Source organism: Pleurodeles waltl, chromosome 1_1 (genome assembly GCF_031143425.1).
Source record: "Pleurodeles waltl isolate 20211129_DDA chromosome 1_1, aPleWal1.hap1.20221129, whole genome shotgun sequence".
In the NCBI taxonomy this organism is placed as follows: domain Eukaryota; kingdom Metazoa; phylum Chordata; class Amphibia; order Caudata; family Salamandridae; genus Pleurodeles; species Pleurodeles waltl.
The window spans coordinates 314,214,301-314,239,777 of record NC_090436.1 but is presented as its reverse complement, the minus strand read 5'-3'; the positions used below and the strand labels follow the sequence as shown (position 1 = coordinate 314,239,777).

The 25,477-nt window shown below is 49.4% G+C and overlaps 1 protein-coding gene across 9 annotated transcripts in view; it reads left to right on the top strand.

Moving 5' to 3' along the window:
* MIER3 (MIER family member 3) overlaps window positions 1-25,477 on the top strand; it is a 262,722-nt gene that overhangs the window by 71,112 nt on the left and 166,133 nt on the right. For all 9 annotated transcript variants that reach the window (XM_069222367.1, XM_069222376.1, XM_069222395.1 and 6 more), the window contains one exon: window positions 25,039-25,120. In XM_069222367.1, coding sequence (XP_069078468.1) covers window positions 25,039-25,120 — 82 coding nt within the window. The remainder of the gene's footprint in view (window positions 1-25,038; window positions 25,121-25,477) is intronic.

The following is a 25,477-nucleotide window of genomic DNA, read 5'->3' as shown; positions in this document are numbered from 1 at the left end:
GGGTGGAGAGGTCAACCCAGGGTGGGCACTTGCTCGGAATCACCTGGGGATCCTCTTTAGTTGGCTGGGCCACCTGGACATGGGCCGTGGGCGTCGGGTGCAGAGTGATCAGGACTCCCACATCCAGAGGGGGGCTGCAATCCTTAATTGTTTTTTCTTCTTGGACAGGGCAGCTGTCCACGGGAGTTCTTGGTCCTTTTGGATGCAGGGCAGTCCCCTGGAGCTTGGCAGAGGTCGCCAGTCCTGCTGAATGTGTCGCTGTTCTTGTGCAGGTTCTTTGAAGCAGGAGACAGGCCGGCATGGCTGAGTCAAAGTCAGTTGTCATCTTCCTTCTTCTCTAATAGGTGTTCAGCTTAGCAGTCCTTCTGTCTTGTCAGGTCACTAGGAATCTGCTGAGCTGGGTTCAGGGAGGTCCTTAAATCCTAGATTTAGGGGTGTTTTAGGGATCAGAGGGAAGTAGCCAATGGCTAGTGTCCCCGAGGGTGGCTACACCATTCTTGTGTCCACTCCCTTTATGGAGGTGGGCACAAACCTAACCCTATTGGTCTCCACCCTCCAAACCAAGATGGAGGATTCTGCAGGGAAGGGGGGGGTCACCTCAGCTCTGGGCCCTTTAGGGGTGGTCCTAGCTGGGGTGGTCCTCCCAGTTTTCCCTAATTTTCCTGCTGGACTTGCCGCCAACAATGGGGTTTTGTCCATTGGGGTGGGGTGTGCAATTCCACTAGCTGGAGTTCCCTGGGGCACTGTAACCTGAGACATGAGCCTTTGAGGCTCACCTCCAGGTGTTACATTTCCTGCCGGTGGGAGATGTGAAGCACCTCCACCTAGGACAGGCTTTGTTTTTGGCCACAGAGTGCACAGGATTTGCTTTTGGCCACAGAGTGCACAAAGGCTTGCACCCCATGTGGTCAGTAACTTGTCTGAAAGTGGCAGGCTGGTAGAGACCGGTCAGTCCTACACTAGCCGTTTCGCTTACATCCAGGGGGCATCTCTAAGATGCCCTCTGGGTACGTTTTTCAATAAATCCCACACTGGCATCAGTGTGGGTTTATTGTGCTAAGAAGTTTGATGCCAAATTCAATTCAATAAAGCCATTATGGAGCTGTGGAGTTCGTAATGACATACTCCTAGACCATATACTCAATATGGCTACACTGCACTTTCCATGTCTAAGAATGGACTTAGACACTGCAGGGGCATATTGCTCATGCAGCCTGCCATCACCTGTGGTATAGTGCATCCTGCCTTAGGGGTGTAAGGCCTGCTAGAGGGGTGACTTACCAATGCCACAGGCAGTAGTTTGAGGGGTGCCATGTCGACTTTGCCTTTTCCCCCCCCCACCAGCACACACGCTGCAAAGGCAGTGTACATGTGCTTTCTGAGGGGTCTCCAGGGTGCCATAATGCATGCTGCAGCCCTTGGGGACCTTCACTGGCCATAGGGCCCTTGGTACCCTGCGTACCTTTTACAGTGGACTTAAATGTGTGCCAGTTGTGGAAACAAAGGTACAGATTTTGGGAAAGAATACTGGTACTGGGGCCTGGTTTGCAGGATCCCAGCACATTTTCAATCAGTGTTGGTATCAACATCAGGCAAAAAGTGTGTGTGTGGGGGGGGGGGGGGGGGTAACTATGCCAACAGTGGCACTTTCCTACACCCACCCACTGGACAAAGGACCACCTTTGGCAGCAATTCCAGCAGGAAAATTAGGAAAACAAGTAGGAGTGGCCACTTCAGCTGGGACCACCAGCTGAAGTGACCCCCTCCGTGCAGAATCCTCCATCTTGGTTTGGAGGACAGCAAAAAATTTTAGGAAGCTGGCCAGGTTTTTTGTGGGTACTCAAGGTACTTGCACCTTATACCAGATCCAGGTATCCCCTCCTAATGAAGTGTAGGCTTTGTCTAGAAGCCAAGCTCTCTAGAGGTAGCTGTGGATGAGCAGCCAAGGCTTATCTAGGAGACATACAAAGCTCGTGCAATACCACTGTAGTGACACAGCACTTACACACATGAAAGAAAACACTCAGTTGTACAAAAATAAAGGTACTTTATTTTTGGTCACACAATATCACGTACTAGAAGAGCAACCCTCCAATAGGGGGTAGGTAAAACACAAAATATATACAATAGAAAACAGTAATAGGCATAGAAAAGATTAGAATACAGTGCAAATAGCAATAAGCAATAATGAGGGGGTAAAAAAACAAACAAATGGAATGTAAATACAGGACCCTCATCTGAGTAATTGGAATGTGTAGAGGGGAGCTGCGAGTAATAAAAAAACACAGAGGTTAGAAAAACAGGAGTTTGTGGAGGCACCGCTGCTAGTGCAGGAGTGCCCTTACACACAGGTACCTGCACCCTGCCCTCTGGGCTGAGAGGGCTTACCATAGGGGTGATTTATAGTGACCTGGTGCAATGACCTATAGTGAAAGCGGGTGCATGCACTAGTTTCACACAGACTGCAATGGCAGGCCTGAAGAACCTTTTGCATGGGCTCCCTATGGGTGGCAGAATAACTGCTGCAGCCCATAGGGATCACCTAGTACCCCAGTGCCCTGGGTACCAGCGCACCATATACTAGGGACGTACATGGGGGGGGGGGGGGGGAGTGAAGGGAGAGGGAGGAACCAGAATGCCAAATGTGGGAAGTAAAAGGTGCGGTTACCAAAATTTACAGGAGACCATAACCACTGGGGTCCTGGTTAGCAGGATCCTAGTGGACACAGTCAAATACACTGACAACAGGCAGACGGGCAGAAAATGGGGGTAACCATGCCAAGAAAGATGGCACTTTCCTACACCAGTAGGGTTTGGTCTGTGTTTCACCCCCCTAAAAAGGGATTGGATGCCGGAAGGGTGTAGTTATCCTCAGGGCTGGTAGCCATTGGCTACTGCCCCCTGCCCCCGTCACACCCCTAAATCTAGAATGTAAGGGCCTCCCTGAACCTCAAGAAGAAAGGACTGCTAAGCTGACCCCCAGCAGAGAATTGAAGCCACCAACTGATTTGGCCCCAGCTCTACTAGCCTGTCTCCAGCTTTTGAAGTCCCTGCTACAAAAAAGCAATGCATCCTGCCAGACCAGCAACCTCTTAAAAGCCCCCAAGAGGGCTGCCTGCCCACCAGAGGACCAAGAACTCCAGAGGACAGCCAGCCCTGTCCTCAAAGAAACTCCTACAAAGGACTCCAGAACCACCCCCGATTTGCGAGCCCTGCCCACTCTGCACCTGATGCCCACGGCCTGTGTCCAGGTGGCCCAGCGGTCTACAAGAGGTCCCAAGGCGATTCCGACCTAGTGTCCACCCTGGGGTGACCCCTCAAGGCCAACACAACGATGCCTGCATACTAAATCCGGAGGACTCCCCTGACTGCGAGAGAACTGGAAGAAGATTCCCGAAGCCTAAACGTACCCCTGCACTCGCAGCCCCCTGCCCTTGGTGAATCCGACCACCAGTCCAGCAGTGTTCAGCAGGCCGCCCTCCTCCTTGTTTAGCCTGTGGTTTTCCGGAACCACCCCCTGGACCTAGCCTGCTGCATCTTTGTGACCCCTGTGCCCCCCCTGTTGAAAAGCATTGGGAGCCTGACGCTGTGTTTGCACCCTGCACTCAGCCACCCCTGTGCTGCTGAGCGTGTATGTTTGGTGATGACCTGTGGCCCCCACGGTGCTCATGTAAACCCCCCAGGTCTGCCCTCCAAAGACGCAGGTACTTAAATGCTGGCAGATCCAATTCAGAGTGCCACCAGTCTCCATAGGAGCCCATTTTAAATCTTTCATCATCTATGACTTCTGCACCCAGCTGGACCTGTGTTGCTGGTGGTGGGTGTTTGGGGTTAACTTGAACCCCAACCTGTGTACATCCTAATCCCCTGAGACTATAACTGTAAGTCCTGTACTTACCTCAGAACTGTACTAACTTTTCTTTCCCCCCCCCCTAGAACGGTCTCTGAAAATTGGACTGACAACTTTTGAAACGGATATTTGCCATTTTCTTGAAAACCATTTAACTTGCCAAAATTGAAACAGTGGTGTTTATACATATGCTTGATACTTCCTTGCAAAAGTACTTGCCTGCAAAATGAATCTTGTGGTTCTAGAAATAAAGAAACAAAACATATTTTTCTATATAAAAACTATTGGCCTAGAGTTATTCATTGTGTGCTTCCTTTATTGCCTGTGTGTACAACAAATGTTTTGTACTACCCTGCTAGCCCAACTGCTCGACCACACTGCCACAGAAGAGAGCATTAGTATTATCTACTATAGCCTCTATTAAGCCTCTGGGAAACCTCTAGACTGTGTGCACACTATATCTCATTTTGATATAGTATACACAGAGCCAGCTTCCTACAGGTGGGAAACACGGATTGGGGAGCTAAAAAAAGAGGGGAAAAAGGAGTAAAAAACTGAAAGAAAGGCAACAGAGCAACAAAAAGCAGGAAAAAGGCACAGAAAAGGCAGAAGGCAGCAGAGAGATAAAAGGCAACCGCTGGTCCACCATGGATGAGGCACAGGCAGGAGCCTGCGGGTGGAGGAGGGCCTCGAACATAACAAGCCAGACAGGCTTAGAGGGTGAAAGGCAGCAGTAGGTGGAGCTGCGCGGGGGAGCGAAGCGCATGCTGACAAGAGGTCCTGACCAGTTCAGCCACCATAAATGCGTTCTGACCCCCCAAGCTGAGAGACAGTGCTCTCGGGCCAGAGGCAGAAGCCTTCACTGGGTGGGGGTCTTCACCTCTCCCAGGCAGTATGGACGTTCCAGGGCGGGTAGCTTCAGAGATGACAGATTTACTCAACCACCCCCCACCCCGCTGTCCTGCCGCCACTTTTGGCAGCAGCACAGGCAGAACAATTAGGCAGATTGGGAGGTATGCCCACTTTATGCCTGTCCCACCCATAAGCTGGATGAGCTGAAGTGATCACCCCTTTTCAAATGTCTCCATCTTGTTTGGAAGGAATTATGCCACCAGGGTTTGAGTTATGCGCACTTCCCAGCGAAAGTGGTCATAGAAAGGGTGTAATCATCCTAAAGGTGGGCATCGCTTTGGCTGATGCTTCGCACTCCCTTTAACAGCCCTAAATAAACTATGTAGGTGGCACCCATGGAGTCTAGAACTTAGGTAGTGATGATCTAAGAAGCAAAGGACAAAGAAGAGTCTCACCTGCCGAAGAGGAAAAGAAGCAGAAGCTGACTTGGTATCAGCCCCACGGGTTGGCCTGTTGACCTTGACGGACTCGGCCCTAAAAGATGATTTGTCTGCCAGCTGAGTTTCAAAGAAACCCAGGAAGACTGCCTACCTTCCATAAAGACCCAAGACTCCCTTGAGCAGCAGGTCTGCTTTGCAATAAAGTCTCAAGAAAGGACTCTGCAGCCTCCGAAAGAGCAAAGACCTGACACCCGAATTGACTTCTGCACCGACATCCACGACCAGAGGTAAAGCCAACCAACTGTGCCAGCAAGGTTCCCCAGCTGTTCAGAGTCTGAGTCCACTCATGTTTCGCTCCTCTTGGACCTTCTCCCGAGTTGCCTGCAGCCTCTGCACTCGCAGGCCCCCTCTCCCATTGCCTTGCGGTGAGAGAAAACCAGACACTTCCAGCAACCTCTGTGCCTGTTGCCCCTGACCCCATCTGAGGTGGGTCACTGGTGCCAATGGCATCCCCTGGCTCCTCTGAGCTAGAGTCCACCTTGGGTCCCGCCCCCCCCATGCTGGACTCCATGACGATGCCTGCAGTCTCAACACGCAGGACCCTCTGACCGAGAGCGCTCCTGGGCGGAGAAACCTGACGCCTAAGGACACCCCTGCATCCATTGTCTCTGGGCCCTGAAGAAAAGGACCAAAGGTGCATCTTCGTCACCAAGCACCCTAAGTCTGCAACCTACCTGCTGGTTGTACCCAAGAAGCTTCCTAGCTAGAGCCTGCAGCCTGTTTGTCCAGAGGACCAACTCCCATTGAAAACCATTGGGCACCCGACTCCTTGGTGCACCCCTGCACAAGGCTGCCACAGTGCTGCCCAGAGTGACCTGCTTGTCAGGTTCTGATCAGTGCCCAGTGCTTACCTTAACTCTCTGAGTAGGCCTCATAAGTCGTTAACCCTGCATTTGCTGAACCTTGTTTTCTTCCATAGGTTAACACTGAAAACATCTGAGAATTGCACTGTTGATTTTTGAATCTGAAAAGTATTTATGCTTGAAAAAGTACTTACCTGATTATGAAGTTCTTGAGTTGAAACATATCTAAAGCATCGTTAATTTTCTAATTTGGTCTGAGATTTATTCTTTGACTGTGGGTCTCATTTATTGCCTCCGTCAGTACAACAAATGCTTAGCACCACCCTCTGAAAAGCCTAACTGCTCGCCCATACTACCACACAATAGAGCATTAGTCCTGTCTACCTTTGTCTCTGCAAACCAGTTGGGCATCCACTGGACTCTCTGTGCTGTGTACTTAATTTTAGTGCACCAAATAGAGAGCCAGCTCCCTACAGTGGATAAAAGCTTTCTGGATGAATATTCATAAAGTCAGGAATCTGTTAGATTATGTAGTGACCAGACATATTTTTACAGACTTAACTAACTTTATCTGTTGCTTTAGTCTAGTGGCCAAGGGGCATATGTGTTAAAAACTAACCAGCCATTAAACAACCCAGTGATAGTTGACTGCACCAGAATCCAAGAAAAAGCCTGTAGTTGACCACTCGTTGAATCAGTCTGATACGTTCGCCACAACCAAGATGCCTGGCCATTCCCCACAGCTGATGATTCCTAGCAGTTAACCATCAAGACAACAGAGTGCCAAGTAAGGCAGTTCTTTGTTGTATACTGGAAGACTTGGACACCAAGACGAAAAGGCACTTCTCCGGGATTTGTTAGCCAGTTGGAGTGAAATAGCATTGTCGCCCTAGAGCAACACTTGTAAAACAGCATCTTTTACAAGATTCTAACCATAAAATAGATACTAACCCCTTATAAACTTACATGGAACAATAGATTTGAATGGCTGAAAAACAATTTACATGAATGGACTCTATGCTGAATCCTTTAAAAAGTTGTGTTTACATGATGAGAATTGCTGTATTTTCATTTAAATCCTCTCACACTTAGGTAAGGAAGGAGGGTGCAAGTCAAATTTGAAATGGGTAAGCAAGTGTAGGAAGTTGGCTCTGTATGTGCTATTTCAAAGTAAGGAATAGCATGCACAGAGTCCAAGGGTTCCCCTTAGAGGTAAAATAGTGGTAAAAAATAGATAATACTAATGCTCTATTTTGTGGTAGTGTGGTCGAGCAGTAGGCTTATCCAAGGAGTAGTGTTAAGCATTTGTTGCACATACACATAGACAATAAATGAGGTACACACACTCAGAGACAAATCCAGCCAATAGGTTTTTATATAGAAAAATATCTTTTCTTAGTTTATTTTAAGAACCACAGGTTCAAATTCTACATGTAATATCTCATTCGAAAGGTATTGCAGGTAAGTACTTTAGGAACTTCAAATCATCAAAATTGCATGTATACTTTTCAAGTTATTCACAAATAGCTGTTTTAAAAGTGGACACAGTGCAATTTTCACAGTTCCTAGGGGAGGTAAGTATTTGTTAGGTTAACCAGGTAAGTAAGACACTTACAGGGCTTAGTTCTTGGTCCAAGGTAGCCCACCGTTGGGGGTTCAGAGCAACCCCAAAGTCACCACACCAGCAGCTCAGGGCCGGACAGGTGTAGAGTTCAAAGTGGTGCCCAAAACACATAGGCTAGAATGGAGAGAAGGGGGTGCCCCGGTTCCGGTCTGCTTGCAGGTAAGTACCCGCGTCTTCGGAGGGCAGACCAGGGGGGTTTTGTAGGGCACCGGGGGGGACACAAGCCCACACAGAAATTTCACCCTCAGCAGCGCGGGGGCGGCCGGGTGCAGTGTAGAAACAAGCGTCGGGTTTGTAATGGAAGTCAATGGGAGATCTAGGGATCTCTTCAGCGCTGCAGGCAGGCAAGGGGGGGGTTCCTCGGGGAAACCTCCACTTGATCAAGGGAGAGGGACTCCTGGGGGTCACTCCTCCAGTGAAAGTCCGGTCCTTCAGGTCCTGGGGGCTGCGGGTGCAGGGTCTCTCCCAGGTGTCGGGACTTAGGATTCAAAGAGTCGCGGTCAGGGGAAGCCTCGGGATTCCCTCTGCAGGCGGCGCTGTGGGGGCTCAGGGGGGACAGGTTTTTGTACTCACAGTCTTAGAGTAGTCCTGGGGTCCCTCCTGAGGTGTTGGATCGCTACCAGCCGAGTCGGGGTCGCCGGGTGCAGTGTTGCAAGTCTCACGCTTCTTGCGGGGAGCTTGCAGGGTTCTTTAAAGCTGCTGGAAACAAAGTTGCAGCTTTTCTTGGAGCAGGTCCGCTGTCCTCGGGAGTTTCTTGTCTTTTCGAAGCAGGGGCAGTCCTCAGAGGATGTCGAGGTCGCTGGTCCCTTTGGAAGGCGTCGCTGGAGCAGGATCTTTGGAAGGCAGGAGACAGGCCGGTGAGTTTCTGGAGCCAAGGCAGTTGTCGTCTTCTGGTCTTCCTCTGCAAGGGTTTTCAGCTAGGCAGTCCTTCTTCTTGTAGTTGCAGGAATCTAATTTTCTAGGGTTCAGGGTAGCCCTTAAATACTAAATTTAAGGGCGTGTTTAGGTCTGGGGGGTTAGTAGCCAATGGCTACTAGCCCTGAGGGTGGGTACACCCTCTTTGTGCCTCCTCCCAAGGGGAGGGGGTCACAATCCTAACCCTATTGGGGGAATCCTCCATCTGCAAGATGGAGGATTTCTAAAAGTCAGAGTCACCTCAGCTCAGGACACCTTAGGGGCTGTCCTGACTGGCCAGTGACTCCTCCTTGTTGCTTTCTTTGTTCCCTCCAGCCTTGCCGCCAAAAGTGGGGGCCGTGGCCGGAGGGGGCGGGCAACTCCACTAAGCTGGAGTGCCCTGCTGGGCTGTGACAAAGGGGTGAGCCTTTGAGGCTCACCGCCAGGTGTGACAATTCCTGCCTGGGGGAGGTGTTAGCATCTCCACCCAGTGCAGGCTTTGTTACTGGCCTCAGAGTGACAAAGGCACTCTCCCCATGGGGCCAGCAACATGTCTCGGTTTGTGGCAGGCTGCTAAAACTAGTCAGCCTACACAGATAGTCGGTTAAGTTTCAGGGGGCACCTCTAAGGTGCCCTCTGGGGTGTATTTTACAATAAAATGTACACTGGCATCAGTGTGCATTTATTGTGCTGAGAAGTTTGATACCAAACTTCCCAGTTTTCAGTGTAGCCATTATGGTGCTGTGGAGTTCGTGTTTGACAAACTCCCAGACCATATACTCTTATGGCTACCCTGCACTTACAATGTCTAAGGTTTTGTTTAGACACTGTAGGGGTACCATGCTCATGCACTGGCACCCTCACCTATGGTATAGTGCACCCTGCCTTAGGGCTGTAAGGCCTGCTAGAGGGGTGTCTTACCTATACTGCATAGGCAGTGAGAGGCTGGCATGGCACCCTGAGGGGAGTGCCATGTCGACTTACTCATTTTGTTCTCACTAGCACACACAGGCTTGTAAGCAGTGTGTCTGTGCTGAGTGAGGGGTCTCTAGGGTGGCATAAGACATGCTGCAGCCCTTAGAGACCTTCCTTGGCATCAGGGCCCTTGGTACTAGAAAACTGGGAAGTTTGGTATCAAACTTCTCAGCACAATAAATGCACACTGATGCTCACCTCCTTTGTGCCAACCCAGCAGGACACTCCAGCTAGTGGAGTTGCCCGCCCCCTCCGGCCAGGCCCCACTTTTGGCGGCAAGGCCGGAGAAAATAATGAGAAAAACAAGGAGGAGTCACTGGCCAGTCAGGACAGCCCCTAAGGTGTCCTGAGCTGAAGTGACTCTAACTTTTAGAAATCCTCCATCTTGCAGATGGAGGATTCCCCCAATAGGGTTAGGATTGTGACCCCCTCCACTTGGGAGGAGGCACAAAGAGGGTGTACCCACCCTCAGGGCTAGTAGCCATTGGCTACTAACCCCCCAGACCTAAACACGCCCTTAAATTTAGTATTTAAGGGCTACCCTGAACCCTAGAAAATTAGATTCCTGCAACTACAAGAAGAAGGACTGCCCAGCTGAAAACCCCTGCAGCGGAAGACCAGAAGACGACAACTGCCTTGGCTCCAGAAACTCACCGGCCTGTCTCCTGCCTTCCAAAGATCCTGCTCCAGCGACGCCTTCCAAAGGGACCAGCGACCTCGACATCCTCTGAGGACTGCCCCTGCTTCGAAAAGACAAGAAACTCCAGAGGACAGCGGACCTGCTCCAAGAAAAGCTGCAACTTTGTTCCCAGCAGCTTTAAAGAACCCTGCAAGCTCCCCGCAAGAAGCGTGAGACTTGCAACACTGCACCCGGCGACCCCGACTCGGCTGGTGGCGATCCAACACCTCAGGAGGGACCCCAGGACTACTCTGATACTGTGAGTACCAAAACCTGTCCCCCCTGAGCCCCCACAGCGCCGCCTGCAGAGGGAAACCCGAGGCTTCCCCTGACCGCGACTCTTTGAACCTAAAGTCCCGACGCCCGGGAGAGACCCTGCACCCGCAGCCCCCAGGGCCTGAAGGACCGGACTTTCACTGGAGAAGTGACCCCCAGGAGTCCCTCTCCCTTGCCCAAGTGGAGGTTTCCCCGAGGAATCCCCCCCTTGCCTGCCTGCAGCGCTGAAGAGATCCCGAGATCTCTCATTGACTAACATTGCGACCCCGACGCTTGTTTCTACACTGCACCCGGCCGCCCCCGCGCCGCTGAGGGTGAAATTTCTGTGTGGACTTGTGTCCCCCCCGGTGCCCTACAAAACCCCCCTGGTCTGCCCTCCGAAGACGCGGGTACTTACCTGCAAGCAGACCGGAACCGGGGCACCCCCTTCTCTCCATTCTAGCCTATGTGTTTTGGGCACCACTTTGAACTCTGCACCTGACCGGCCCTGAGCTGCTGGTGTGGTGACTTTGGGGTTGCTCGGAACCCCCAACGGTGGGCTACCTTGGACCAAGAACTAAGCCCTGTAAGTGTCTTACTTACCTGGTTAACCTAACAAATACTTACCTCCCCTAGGAACTGTGAAAATTGCACTAAGTGTCCACTTTTAAAACAGCTATTTGTGAATAACTTGAAAAGTATACATGCAATTTTGATGATTTGAAGTTCCTAAAGTACTTACCTGCAATACCTTTCGAATGAGATATTACATGTAGAATTTGAACCTGTGGTTCTTAAAATAAACTAAGAAAATATATTTTTCTATATAAAAACCTATTGGCTGGATTTGTCTCTGAGTGTGTGTACCTCATTTATTGTCTATGTGTATGTACAACAAATGCTTAACACTACTCCTTGGATAAGCCTACTGCTCGACCACACTACCACAAAATAGAGCATTAGTATTATCTCTTTTTACCACTATTTTACCTCTAAGGGGAACCCTTGGACTCTGTGCATGCTATTCCTTACTTTGAAATAGCACATACAGAGCCAACTTCCTACATTGGTGGATCAGCGGTGGGATACAAGACTTTGCATTTGCTGGACTACTCAGGCAATACCTGATCACACGACAAATTCCAAAATTGTCATTAGAAATTGATTTTTGCAATTTGAAAAGTTTTCTAAATTCTTAAAAGTCCTGCTAGGGCCTTGTGTGTTAAGTCCCTGTTTAGCATTTCTTTTAGAGTTTAAAAGTTTGTAAAAGTTTGAATTAGATTCTAGAACCAGTTGTAGATTCTTAAAAAGTATTCCAACTTTTAGAAGCAAAATGTCTAGCACAGATGTGACTGTGGTGGAACTCGACACCACACCTTACCTCCATCTTAAGATGAGGGAGCTAAGGTCACTCTGTAAAGTAAAGAAAATAACAATGGGCCCCAAACCTACCAAAATACAGCTCCAGGAGCTTTTGGCAGAGTTTGAAAAGGCCAACCCCTCTGAGGGTGGCAACTCAGAGGAAGAGGATAGTGACTTGGAGGACAATTCCCCCCTACCAGTCCTATCTAAGGAGAACAGGGTCCCTCAAACCCTGACTCCAAAAATAATAGTCAGAGATGCTGGTTCCCTCACAGGAGAGACCAACACCTCTGAAATCACTGAGGATAGCCCCAGTGAAGAGGACATCCAGTTAGCCAGGATGGCCAAAAGATTGGCTTTGGAAAGACAGCTCCTAGCCATAGAGAGGGAAAGACAAGAGATGGGCCTAGGTCCCATCAATGGTGGCAGCAACTTAAATAGGGTCAGAGATTCTCCTGACATCCTAAAAATCCCCAAAGGGATTGTAACAAAATATGAAGATGGTGATGACATCACCAAATGGTTCACAGCTTTTGAGAGGGCTTGTGTAACCAGAAAAGTGAACAGATCTCACTGGGGTGCTCTCCTTTGGGAAATGTTCACTGGAAAGTGTAGGGATAAACTCCTCACACTCTCTGGAAAAGATGCAGAATCCTATGACCTCATGAAGGGTACCCTGATTGAGGGCTTTGGATTCTCCACTGAGGAGTATAGAATTAGATTCAGGGGGGCTCAAAAATCCTCGAGCCAGACCTGGGTTGATTTTGTAGACTACTCAGTAAAAACACTAGATGGTTGGTTAACTGGAAATGAAGTGTGTGACTATGTTGGGCTTTATAATTTGTTTATGAAAGAACACATTTTAAGTAACTGCTTCAATGAAAAGTTGCATCAGTATCTGGTAGACCTAGGTCCAATTTCTCCCCAAGAATTGGGAAAGAAGGCAGACCACTGGGTCAAGACTAGGGTAACCAAAACTTCCACTGGGGGTGACCAAAAGAAAGGGGTTACAAAAACTCCCCAGGAGAAAGTGGGTAACACTAGAAACCAAGAAAAAGAGTCCTCTGTAGGCCCCCAAAAACCAGAACAGGTGGGTGGGCCCCAAGACACAACCCAAAACAAAGGTGGGTACCCGGGTAAGAACTGGGATGCCACTAAGGCCTGGTGCCACAACTGTAAACAGTCTGGGCACCACACCAAGGACACTTCTTGTCCCAAAAACAAACCCCAGAACAAAATTCCTGGGGTAACCAGTGTAGCCATGGGAGATGACTCCTCAGATGAGGAGGTCTTCCTAGCCTTCAACTGGAAACAGGGCCCAACAGGTGAGTTGGAGATTCCAGAGGGAAGTAGACACTTCCACCACCTACTGGTGAATGGGATCCCAACCACTGCCCTGAGAGACACTTGTGCCAGTCACACTATTGTGCATGACAGGCTGGTGCTCTCAAACCAGTACATCCCAGGTGAGACTGCCAGGGTAAGAGTTAGCCTAGACAGGGTCACTAAGAGGCCTGTGGCTTTAGTGCCCATAGAAGTGGGTGGTACTCTTAGCTGGAGAAGGGTAGTAGTCAGTACAGACCTCCCCCTTGATTGTCTCCTTGGAAATGACTACCCAGAGGTTAGTCAGAGCCCAAGAGAGAAACTGGTCCAGTGCCAGTCCTCTCCCAAGGATTCTGGAAGTCCTGCCTCTGCAGTAAATGCAAGCAGGCCCCAGAAGAAGAAGAAAAGAAAACAGAGTAGGAAGGGTGGACAACCTTTAGCCAAGGTTACAGCGAGCCAAGGAGATTCTGCTCCAGTAGGGGAGAACTCCAAAAATGGCCCTGATAAAGTCCAACCTGACCCACAAGAAGTCCTGGCTAGTCAGGCAACTGTTAAACCTGAGTGGGTGGCTCCTCAGCTAACAGAAGAAAGAGTGGAAGAAGGGTGTTTACTACAAGATGTGGTAACCCCCCACTCCAATACAGCAGACAGGCAACCTGAACCCAAAGAAGCCTGTAACTTAGCCCCTTCCCTTTTAGGTGAAGAGCTAAAGGTGTGGTTCTGGGCACTGACAGCTGTCAGTGGCCTCTGCTGGGTGTTAGGCTTTATGGCTGCACTATCCTTAGCATGGTGGTCTGACCCCATGCCAAATAGCAAGTTAGGCCCCCTGACCCTATTGGTCATGGTGGGGTTACTCCAGCTCTGGGTAACCTCTCTGGGTAAGCTAGGGGTGACCCTGGCCAAGATAAGGTTAGCAGAGGTGGACACCTCTAAGACCAAAATAGAAAGAATGGGTGGAGACATTGAAGAGGCAGACAAGAGGCAATTCAGACTAGGTCCTATCACTGTGGAAGTAGGTCAGTTCCCCAAAGGGAATGACCTGAACAGAAGGATGTAAGGCAGAGTAGGCCCTGCAACTAACCAGCCTATTTCTCCTACTCTTCCTCGCCTGACAGACTAGGAAGACTCTCCCAGCTTGGGCTGAGTCTCCTGGCCTGTGGGCTGGGGGGGGCTTGTGTAAAGAAATGGCTCCCTGTTGCAGTTACCCCCCACTTTTTGCCTGATACTGATGCTGACTTGACTGAGAAGAGTGCTGGGACCCTGCTAACCAGGCCCCAGCACCAGTGTTCCTTCACCTAAAATGTACCATTGTATCCACAATTGGCACACCCTGGCATTCAGATAAGTCCCTTGTAACTGGTACTTCTAGTACCAAGGGCCCTGATGCCAAGGAAGGTCTCTAAGGGCTGCAGCATGTCTTATGCCACCCTAGAGACCCCTCACTCAGCACAGACACACTGCTTACAAGCCTGTGTGTGCTAGTGAGAACAAAATGAGTAAGTCGACATGGCACTCCCCTCAGGGTGCCATGCCAGCCTCTCACTGCCTATGCAGTATAGGTAAGACATCCCTCTAGCAGGCCTTACAGCCCTAAGGCAGGGTGCACTATACCATAGGTGAGGGTGCCAGTGCATGAGCATGGTACCCCTACAGTGTCTAAACAAAACCTTAGACATTGTAAGTGCAGGGTAGCCATAAGAGTATATGGTCTGGGAGTTTGTCAAACACGAACTCCACAGCACCATAATGGCTACACTGAAAACTGGGAAGTTTGGTATCAAACTTCTCAGCACAATAAATGCACACTGATGCCAGTGTACATTTTATTGTAAAATACACCCCAGAGGGCACCTTAGAGGTGCCCCCTGAAACTTAACCGACTATCTGTGTAGGCTGACTAGTTTTAGCAGCCTGCCACAAACCGAGACATGTTGCTGGCCCCATGGGGAGAGTGCCTTTGTCACTCTGAGGCCAGTAACAAAGCCTGCACTGGGTGGAGATGCTAACACCTCCCCCAGGCAGGAATTGTCACACCTGGCGGTGAGCCTCAAAGGCTCACCTCCTTTGTGCCAACCCAGCAGGACACTCCAGCTAGTGGAGTTGCCCGCCCCCTCCGGCCAGGCCCCACTTTTGGCGGCAAGGCCGGAGAAAATAATGAGAAAAACAAGGAGGAGTCACTGGCCAGTCAGGACAGCCCCTAAGGTGTCCTGAGCTGAAGTGACTCTAACTTTTAGAAATCCTCCATCTTGCAGATGGAGGATTCCCCCAATAGGGTTAGGATTGTGACCCCCTCCCCTTGGGAGGAGGCACAAAGAGGGTGTACCCACCCTCAGGGCTAGTAGCAATTGGCTACTAACCCCCCAGACCTAAACACGCCCTTAAATTTAGTATTTAAGGGCTACCCTGAACCCTAGAAAATTAGATTCCTGCATCTACAAGAAGAAGGACTGCCCAGCTGAAAACCCCTGCAGCGGAAGACCAGAAGACGACAACTGCCTTGGCTCCAGAAACTCACCGGCCTGTCTCCTGCCTTCCAAAGATCCTGCTCCAGCGACGCCTTCCAAAGGGACCAGCGACCTCGACATCCTCTGAGGACTGCCCCTGCTTCGAAAAGACAACAAACTCCCGAGGACAGCGGACCTGCTCCAAGAAAAGCTGCAACTTTGTTCCCAGCAGCTTTAAAGAACCCTGCAAGCTCCCCGCAAGAAGCGTGAGACTTGCAACACTGCACCCGGCGACCCCGACTCGGCTGGTGGCGATCCAACACCTCAGGAGGGACCCCAGGACTACTCTGATACTGTGAGTACCAAAACCTGTCCCCCCTGAGCCCCCACAGCGCCGCCTGCAGAGGGAAACCCGAGGCTTCCCCTGACCGCGACTCTTTGAACCTAAAGTCCCGACGCCCGGGAGAGACCCTGCACCCGCAGCCCCCAGGGCCTGAAGGACCAGACTTTCACTGGAGAAGTGACCCCCAGGAGTCCCTCTCCCTTGCCCAAGTGGAGGTTTCCCCGAGGAATCCCCCCCTTGCCTGCCTGCAGCGCTGAAGAGATCCCGAGATCTCTCATTGACTAACATTGCGACCCCGACGCTTGTTTCTACACTGCACCCGGCCGCCCCCGCGCCGCTGAGGGTGAAATTTCTGTGTGGACTTGTGTCCCCCCCGGTGCCCTACAAAACCCCCCTGGTCTGCCCTCCGAAGACGCGGGTACTTACCTGCAAGCAGACCGGAACCGGGGCACCCCCTTCTCTCCATTCTAGCCTATGTGTTTTGGGCACCACTTTGAACTCTGCACCTGACCGGCCCTGAGCTGCTGGTGTGGTGACTTTGGGGTTGCTCGGAACCCCCAACGGTGGGCTACCTTGGACCAAGAACTAAGCCCTGTAAGTGTCTTACTTACCTGGTTAACCTAACAAATACTTACCTCCCCTAGGAACTGTGAAAATTGCACTAAGTGTCCACTTTTAAAACAGCTATTTGTGAATAACTTGAAAAGTATACATGCAATTTTGATGATTTGAAGTTCCTAAAGTACTTACCTGCAATACCTTTCGAATGAGATATTACATGTAGAATTTGAACCTGTGGTTCTTAAAATAAACTAAGAAAATATATTTTTCTATATAAAAACCTATTGGCTGGATTTGTCTCTGAGTGTGTGTACCTCATTTATTGTCTATGTGTATGTACAACAAATGCTTAACACTACTCCTTGGATAAGCCTACTGCTCGACCACACTACCACAAAATAGAGCATTAGTATTATCTCTTTTTACCACTATTTTACCTCTAAGGGGAACCCTTGGACTCTGTGCATGCTATTCCTTACTTTGAAATAGCACATACAGAGCCAACTTCCTACACATAGCATCAGCAAAGGCAAAAAGTCAGGGGGCAACCATGCCAAGGAGGCATTTCCTTACACAACCCCCCCCCCAAACGAAAGAGGATGAGACTAACCTTTCCCAAGAGAGTCTTCATTTTCTAAGTGGAAGAACCTGGAAAGGCCATCTGCATTGGCATGGGCAGTCCCAGGTCTGTGTTCCACTATAAAGTCCATTCCCTGTAGGGAGATGGACCACCTCAACAGTTTAGGATTTTCACCTTTCATTTGCATCAGCCATTTGAGAGGTCTGTGGTCAGTTTGAACTAGGAAGTGAGTCCCAAAGAGGTATGGTCTCAGCTTCTTCAGGGACCAAACCACAGCAAAGGCCTCCCTCTCAATGGCACTCCAACGCTGCTCCCTGGGGAGTAACCTCCTGCTAATGAAAGCAACAGGCTGGTCAAGGCCCTCATCATTTGTTTGGGACAAAACTGCCCTATCCCATGTTCAGAGGCATCAGTCTGCACAATGAACTGCTTAGAATAATGTGGAGCTTTTAGAACTGGTGCTGAGCACATTGCTTGTTTCAGGGTGTCAAAGGCCTGTTGGCATTCCACAGTCCAGTTCACTTTCTTGGGCATTTTCTTGGAGGTGAGTTCAGTGAGGGCTGTCACAATGGATCCATATCCCTTCACAAACCTCCTGTAATACCCAGTCAAGCCAAGGAATGCCCTGACTTGAGTCTGGGTTTTTGGAGCTACCCAGTCCAGAATAGTCTGGATCTTGGGTTGGAGTGGCTGAACTTGGCCTCCACCTACAAGGTGGCCCAAGTAAACCACAGTTCCCTGCCCTATCTGGCATTTGGATGCCTTGATAGAGAGGCCTGCAGATTGCAGAGCCTTCAAAACCTTCTTCAGGTGGACCAGGTGATCCTGCCAGGTGGAGCTAAAGACAGCAATATCATCAAGATAAGCTGTGCTAAAGGACTCCAAGCCAGCAAGGACTTGATTCACCAACCTTTGGAAGGTGGCAGGGGCATTCTTTAAACCAAAGGGCATAACAGTAAACTGATAATGCCCATCAGGTGTGGATAATGCTGTTTTCTCTTTTGCTCCAGGTGCCATTTTTATTTGCCAGTACCCTGCTGTCAAGTCAAAGGTACTTAGGAATTTGGCAGCACCTAATTTGTCTATGAGCTCATCAGCTCTTGGAATGGGATGAGCATCTGTCTTGGTGACAGAATTGAGCCCTCTGTAGTCCACACAAAACCTCATCTCTTTCTTTCCATCTTTGGTGTGAGGTTTGGGGACTAAGACCACTGGGCTAGCCCAGGGGCTGTCAGAGCGCTCAATTACTCCCAATTCCAGCATCTTGTGGACTTCCACCTTGATGCTTTCCTTAACATGGTCAGACTGTCTAAAGATTTTGTTTTTGACAGGCATGCTGTCTCCTGTGTCCACATCATGGGTACACAGGTGTGTCTGACCAGGGGTTAAGGAGAAGAGTTCAGGAAACTGTTGTAGGACTCTCCTACAATCAGCTTGCTGTTGGCCAGAGAGGGTGTCTGAGTAGATCACTCCATCTACTGTGCCATCTTTTGGGTCTGATGACAGAAGATCAGGGAGAGGTTCACTCTCTGCCTCCTGATCCTCATCTGTTACCATCAACAGATTGACATCAGCCCTGTCATGGAAGAGCTTAAGGCGGTTCACATGGATCACCCTCTTGGGGCTCCTGCTTGTGCCCAGGTCCACCAGGTAGGTGACCTGACTCTTCCTTTCTAGTACTGGGTAAGGGCCACTCCATTTGTCCTGGAGTGCCCTGGGAGCCACAGGCTCCAGAACCCAGACTTTCTGCCCTGGTTGGAACTCAACCAGTGCAGCCTTTTGGTCATACCAAAACTTCTGGAGCTGTTGGCTGGCCTCAAGGTTTTTGGTTGCCTTTTCCATGTACTCTGCCATTCTAGAGCGAAGGCCAAGTACATAGTCCACTATGTCTTGTTTAGGCTCATGGAGAGGTCTCTCCCAGCCTTCTTTAACAAGAGCAAGTGGTCCCCTTACAGGGTGACCAAACAGAAGTTCAAAGGGTGAGAATCCTACTCCCTTCTGTGGCACCTCTCTGTAAGCGAAAAGCAGACATGGCAAGAGGACATCCCATCTCCTTTTGAGTTTTTCTGGGAGCCCCATGATCATGCCCTTTAATGTCTTGTTGAATCTCTCAACTAAGCCATTAGTTTGTGGATGGTATGGTGTAGTGAATTTATAAGTCACCCCACACTCATTCCACATGTGCTTTAGGTATGCTGACATGAAGTTGGTACCTCTGTCAGACACCACCTCCTTAGGGAAACCCACTCTGGTAAAGATACCAATGAGGGCCTTGGCTACTGCAGGGGCAGTAGTCGACCTAAGGGGAATAGCTTCAGGATACCTGGTAGCATGATCCACTACTACCAGGATATACATATTTCCTGAGGCTGTGGGAGGTTCTAGTGGACCAACTATGTCCACACCCACTCTTTCAAAGGGAACCCCCACCACTGGAAGTGGAATGAGGGGGGCCTTTGGATGCCCACCTGTCTTACCACTGGCTTGACAGGTGGGGCAGGAGAGGCAAAACTCCTTAACCATGTTGGACATATTGGGCCAGTAGAAGTGGTTGACTAACCTCTCCCACGTCTTGGTTTGTCCCAAATGTCCAGCAAGGGGAATGTCATGGGCCAATGTTAGGATGAACTTCCTGAACAGCTGAGGCACTACCACTCTCCTAGTGGCACCAGGTTTGGGGTCTCTGGCCTCAGTGTACAGGAGTCCATCTTCCCAATAGACCCTATGTGTTCCATTTTTCTTGCCTTTGGACTCTTCAGCAGCTTGCTGCCTAAGGCCTTCAAGAGAGGGACAGGTTTCTTGTCCCTTACACAGCTCCTCCCTTGAGGGTCCCCCTGGGCCTAAGAGCTCAACCTGATAAGGTTCAAGCTCCAAAGGCTCAGTTCCCTCAGAGGGCAGAACTTCTTCCTGAGAAGAGAGGTTCCCTTTCTTTTGCTGTGTTGCAGTTGGTTTCCCAACTGACTTTCCTGTTCTCTTGGTAGGCTGGGCCATTCTTCCAGACTCCAGCTCTACTTGTTCACCCTGTGCCTTGCATTGTGCTCTTGTTTTCACACACACCAGTTCAGGGATACCCAGCATTGCTGCATGGGTTTTTAGTTCTACCTCAGCCCATGCTGAGGACTCCAGGTCATTTCCAAGCAGACAGTCCACTGGGATATTTGAGGAGACCACCACCTGTTTCAGGCCATTGACCCCTCCCCATTCTAAAGTAACCATTGCCATGGGATGTACTTTTCTCTGATTGTCAGCGTTGGTGACTGTGTAAGTTTTTCCAGTCAGGTATTGGCCAGGGGAAACCAGTTTCTCTGTCACCATGGTGACACTGGCACCTGTATCCCTCAGGCCCTCTATTCTAGTCCCATTAATTAAGAGTTGCTGTCTGTATTTTTGCATGTTAGGCGGCCAGACAGCTAGTGTGGCTAAATCCACCCCACCCTCAGAAACTAGAGTAGCTTCAGTGTGGACCCTGATTTGCTCTGGGCACACTGTTGATCCCACTTGGAGACTAGCCATACCAGTGTTACCTGGATGGGAGTTTGGAGTGGAACCTTTCTTGGGACAGGCCTTGTCTCCAGTTTGGTGTCCATGCTGTTTACAGCTATGACACCAGGCCTTGTTGGGATCAAAGTTTTTACCCTTGTACCCATTGTTTTGTGAAGAGGCTCTGGGCCCACCCTCCTGTGCAGGTTTTTGGGGGCCTGTAGAAGACTCTTTACTATTTTTAGTTTTGGTTGTCTCATCACCCTTCCCCTGGGGAGTCTTTGTGACCCCTTTCTTTTGGTCACCCCCTGTTGAAGTCTTGGACACCCTTGTCTTGACCCAATGGTCCGCCTTCTTTCCCAATTCTTGGGGAGAAATTGGTCCTAGGTCTACCAGATGCTGATGCAGTTTATCATTGAAACAATTACTTAACAGGTGTTCTTTCACAAATAAATTGTACAGCCCATCATAATTACTTACACCACTGCCTTGAATCCAACCATCTAGTGTTTTCACTGAGTAGTCTACAAAGTCAACCCAGGTCTGGCTCGAGGATTTTTGAGCCCCCCTGAATTTAATCCTATACTCCTCAGTGGAGAATCCAAAGCCCTCAATCAGGGTACCCTTCATGAGGTCATAAGATTCTGCATCTTGTCCAGAGAGTGTGAGGAGTCTATCCCTACACTTGTCTGTGTACATTTCCCAAAGGAGAGCACCCCAGTGAGATCTGTTCACTTTTCTGGTTACACAAGCCCTCTCAAAAGCTGTGAACCATTTGGTGATGTCATCACCATCTTCATATTTAGTTACAATCCCTTTAGGGATTTTCAACATGTCAGGAGAATCTCTGACCCTATTTACGTTGCTGCCACCATTGATGGGTCCTAGGCCCATCTCTTGTCTTTCCCTCTCTATGGCTAGGATCTGTCTTTCCAAAGCCAATCTTTTGGCCATCCTGGCTAACTGGATGTCCTCTTCACTGGGGCTATCCTCAGTGATTTCAGAGGTGTTGGTCTCTCCTGAGAGGGAACCAGCATCTCTGACTATTATTTTAGGAGTCAGGGTTTGAGGGACCCTGTTCTCCCTAGATAGGACTGGTAGGGGGGAATTTTCCTCCAAGTCACTATCCTCTTCCTCTGAGTTGCCACCCTCAGAGGGGTTGGCCTTTTCAAACTCTGCCAAAAGCTCCTGGAGCTGTATTTTGGTAGGTTTGGGGCCCATTGTTATTTTCTTTATTTTACAGAGTGACCTTAGCTCCCTCATCTTAAGATGGAGGTAAGGTGTGTTGTCGAGTTCCACCACAGTCACATCTGTGCTAGACATTTTGCTTCTAAAAGTTGGAATACTTTTTAAGAATCTACAACTGGTTCTAGAATCTAATTCAAACTTTTACAAACTTTTAAACTCTAAAAGAAATGCTAAACAGGATCTAACACAAGGCCCTAGCAGGTCTTTTAAGAATTTAGAAAACTTTTCAAATTGCAAAAATCAATTTCTAATGACAATTTTGGAATTTGTCGTGTGATCAGGTATTGGCTGAGTAGTCCAGCAAATGCAAAGTCTTGTACCCCACCGCTGATCCACCAATGTAGGAAGTTGGCTCTGTATGTGCTATTTCAAAGTAAGGAATAGCATGCACAGAGTCCAAGGGTTCCCCTTAGAGGTAAAATAGTGGTAAAAAATAGATAATACTAATGCTCTATTTTGTGGTAGTGTGGTCGAGCAGTAGGCTTATCCAAGGAGTAGTGTTAAGCATTTGTTGCACATTCACATAGACAATAAATGAGGTACACACACTCAGAGACAAATCCAGCCAATAGGTTTTTATATAGAAAAATATCTTTTCTTAGTTTATTTTAAGAACCACAGGTTCAAATTCTACATGTAATATCTCATTCGAAAGGTATTGCAGGTAAGTACTTTAGGAACTTCAAATCATCAAAATTGCATGTATACTTTTCAAGTTATTCACAAATAGCTGTTTTAAAAGTGGACACAGTGCAATTTTCACAGTTCCTAGGGGAGGTAAGTATTTGTTAGGTTAACCAGGTAAGTAAGACACTTACAGGGCTTAGTTCTTGGTCCAAGGTAGCCCACCGTTGGGGGTTCAGAGCAACCCCAAAGTCACCACACCAGTAGCTCAGGGCCGGACAGGTGTAGAGTTCAAAGTGGTGCCCAAAACACATAGGCTAGAATGGAGAGAAGGGGGTGCCCCGGTTCCGGTCTGCTTGCAGGTAAGTACCCGCGTCTTCGGAGGGCAGACCAGGGGGGTTTTGTAGGGCACCGGGGGGGACACAAGCCCACACAGAAATTTCACCCTCAGCAGCGCGGGGGCGGCCGGGTGCAGTGTAGAAACAAGCGTTGGGTTTGTAATGGAAGTCAATGGGAGATCTAGGGATCTCTTCAGCGCTGCAGGCAGGCAAGGGGGGGGTTCCTCGGGGAAACCTCCACTTGATCAAGGGAGAGGGACTCCTGGGGGTCACTCCTCCAGTGAAAGTCCGGTCCTTCAGGTCCTGGGGGCTGCGGGTGCAGGGTCTCTCCCAGGTGTCGGGACTTAGGATTCAAAGAGTCGCGGTCAGGGGAAGCCTCGGGATTCCCTCTGCAGGCGGCGCTGTGGGGGCTCAGGGGGGACAGGTTTTTGTACTCACAGTCTTAGAGTAGTCCTGGGGTCCCTCCTGAGGTGTTGGATCGCCACCAGCCGAGTCGGGGTCGCCGGGTGCAGTGTTGCAAGTCTCACGCTTCTTGCGGGGAGCTTGCAGGGTTCTTTAAAGCTGCTGGAAACAAAGTTGCAGCTTTTCTTGGAGCAGGTCCGCTGTCCTCGGGAGTTTCTTGTCTTTTCGAAGCAGGGGCAGTCCTCAGAGGATGTCGAGGTCGCTGGTCCCTTTGGAAGGCGTCGCTGGAGCAGGATCTTTGGAAGGCAGGAGACAGGCCGGTGAGTTTCTGGAGCCAAGGCAGTTGTCGTCTTCTGGTCTTCCTCTGCAGGGGTTTTCAGCTATGCAGTCCTTCTTCTTGTAGTTGCAGGAATCTAATTTTCTAGGGTTCAGGGTAGCCCTTAAATACTAAATTTAAGGGCGTGTTTAGGTCTGGGGGGTTAGTAGCCAATGGCTACTAGCCCTGAGGGTGGGTACACCCTCTTTGTGCCTCCTCCCAAGGGGAGGGGGTCACAATCCTAACCCTATTGGGGGAATCCTCCATCTGCAAGATGGAGGATTTCTAAAAGTCAGAGTCACCTCACCTCAGCTCAGGACACCTTAGGGGCTGTCCTGACTGGCCAGTGACTCCTCCTTGTTGCTTTCTTTGTTCCCTCCAGCCTTGCCGCCAAAAGTGGGGGCCGTGGCCGGAGGGGGCGGGCATCTCCACTAAGCTGGAGTGCCCTGCTGGGCTGTGACAAAGGGGTGAGCCTTTGAGGCTCACCGCCAGGTGTCACAGCTCCTGCCTGGGGGAGGTGTTAGCATCTCCACCCAGTGCAGGCTTTGTTACTGGCCTCAGAGTGACAAAGGCACTCTCCCCATGGGGCCAGCAACATGTCTCTGGTGTGGCAGGCTGCTGGAACTAGTCAGCCTACACAGACAGTCGGTTAAGTTTCAGGGGGCACCTCTAAGGTGCCCTCTGTGGTGTATTTTACAATAAAATGTACACTGGCATCAGTGTGCATTTATTGTGCTGAGAAGTTTGATACCAAACTTCCCAGTTTTCAGTGTAGCCATTATGGTGCTGTGGAGTTCGCGTTTGACAGACTCCCAGACCATATACTCTTATGGCTACCCTGCACTTACAATGTCTAAGGTTTTGTTTAGACACTGTAGGGGTACCATGCTCATGCACTGGTACCCTCACCTATGGTATAGTGCACCCTGCCTTAGGGCTGTAAGGCCTGCTAGAGGGGTGTCTTACCTATACTGCATAGGCAGTGAGAGGCTGGCATGGTACCCTGAGGGGAGTGCCATGTCGACTTACTCGTTTTGTCCTCACTAGCACACACAAGCTGGCAAGCAGTGTGTCTGTGCTGAGTGAGAGGTCTCCAGGGTGGCATAAGACATGCTGCAGCCCTTAGAGACCTTCCTTGGCATCAGGGCCCTTGGTACTAGAAGTACCAGTTACAAGGGACTTATCTGGATGCCTGGGTCTGCCAATTGTGGATACAAAAGTACAGGTTAGGGAAAGAACACTGGTGCTGGGGCCTGGTTAGCAGGCCTCAGCACACTTTCAATTGTAAACATAGCATCAGCAAAGGCAAAAAGTCAGGGGGCAACCATGCCAAGGAGGCATTTCCTTACAGCAAGTATACAGTATATATCGGGGATAGTTGCTGAATCAACTATCAACTTCTGGGACGCATGATTGGTGAAGTTAATACTGACTGCCTGATAAGGATAGTAGTTTCTGAGTGATATTTTCAGAGTGATGTATTTCAAAGTCATTATTGACTAGCTTCGAAATGTGTATCTCATAGATTTGTGCTTTTATTGTAAGATTTTCATTCAGTGTTTTTTCCTTATTTTTTGTCTTGTAGGCCCTCTATGAACTTTTTAAGTGTAGCTTCAATATAAAGGAAGCAATTCAGAAGTATTGCTGCAGTGGAAGAACTGCAACTGGTAATATGTTTCTTACCTTCAGATATGCTACTTTTATGCTTTGCTGTCATTTGATCATATCTGAAACAAGTGCATTTATGACGAGGCTCCCACTGTACAGGAACATTGTAGCGTTTTAAGACCATTATCAGGCCCTGAAGCACAGTGGCGTTTGATAGCTTGCATATGAATACTGACATTAGCGCTCAACTAAATATTTGGATAAAAACATGAAAGCATACTCTGCTACCCTGAGTTGTTTGTTGTGCTTGATTATCAATGTGCTTTTTCTCCAATGAATTTATTGATTATTCAAGTCCACTACAATTTTTCAGTTGTTGGCTTTCCATAAATCAGAGAGTGGTCCTTCATTCCTGG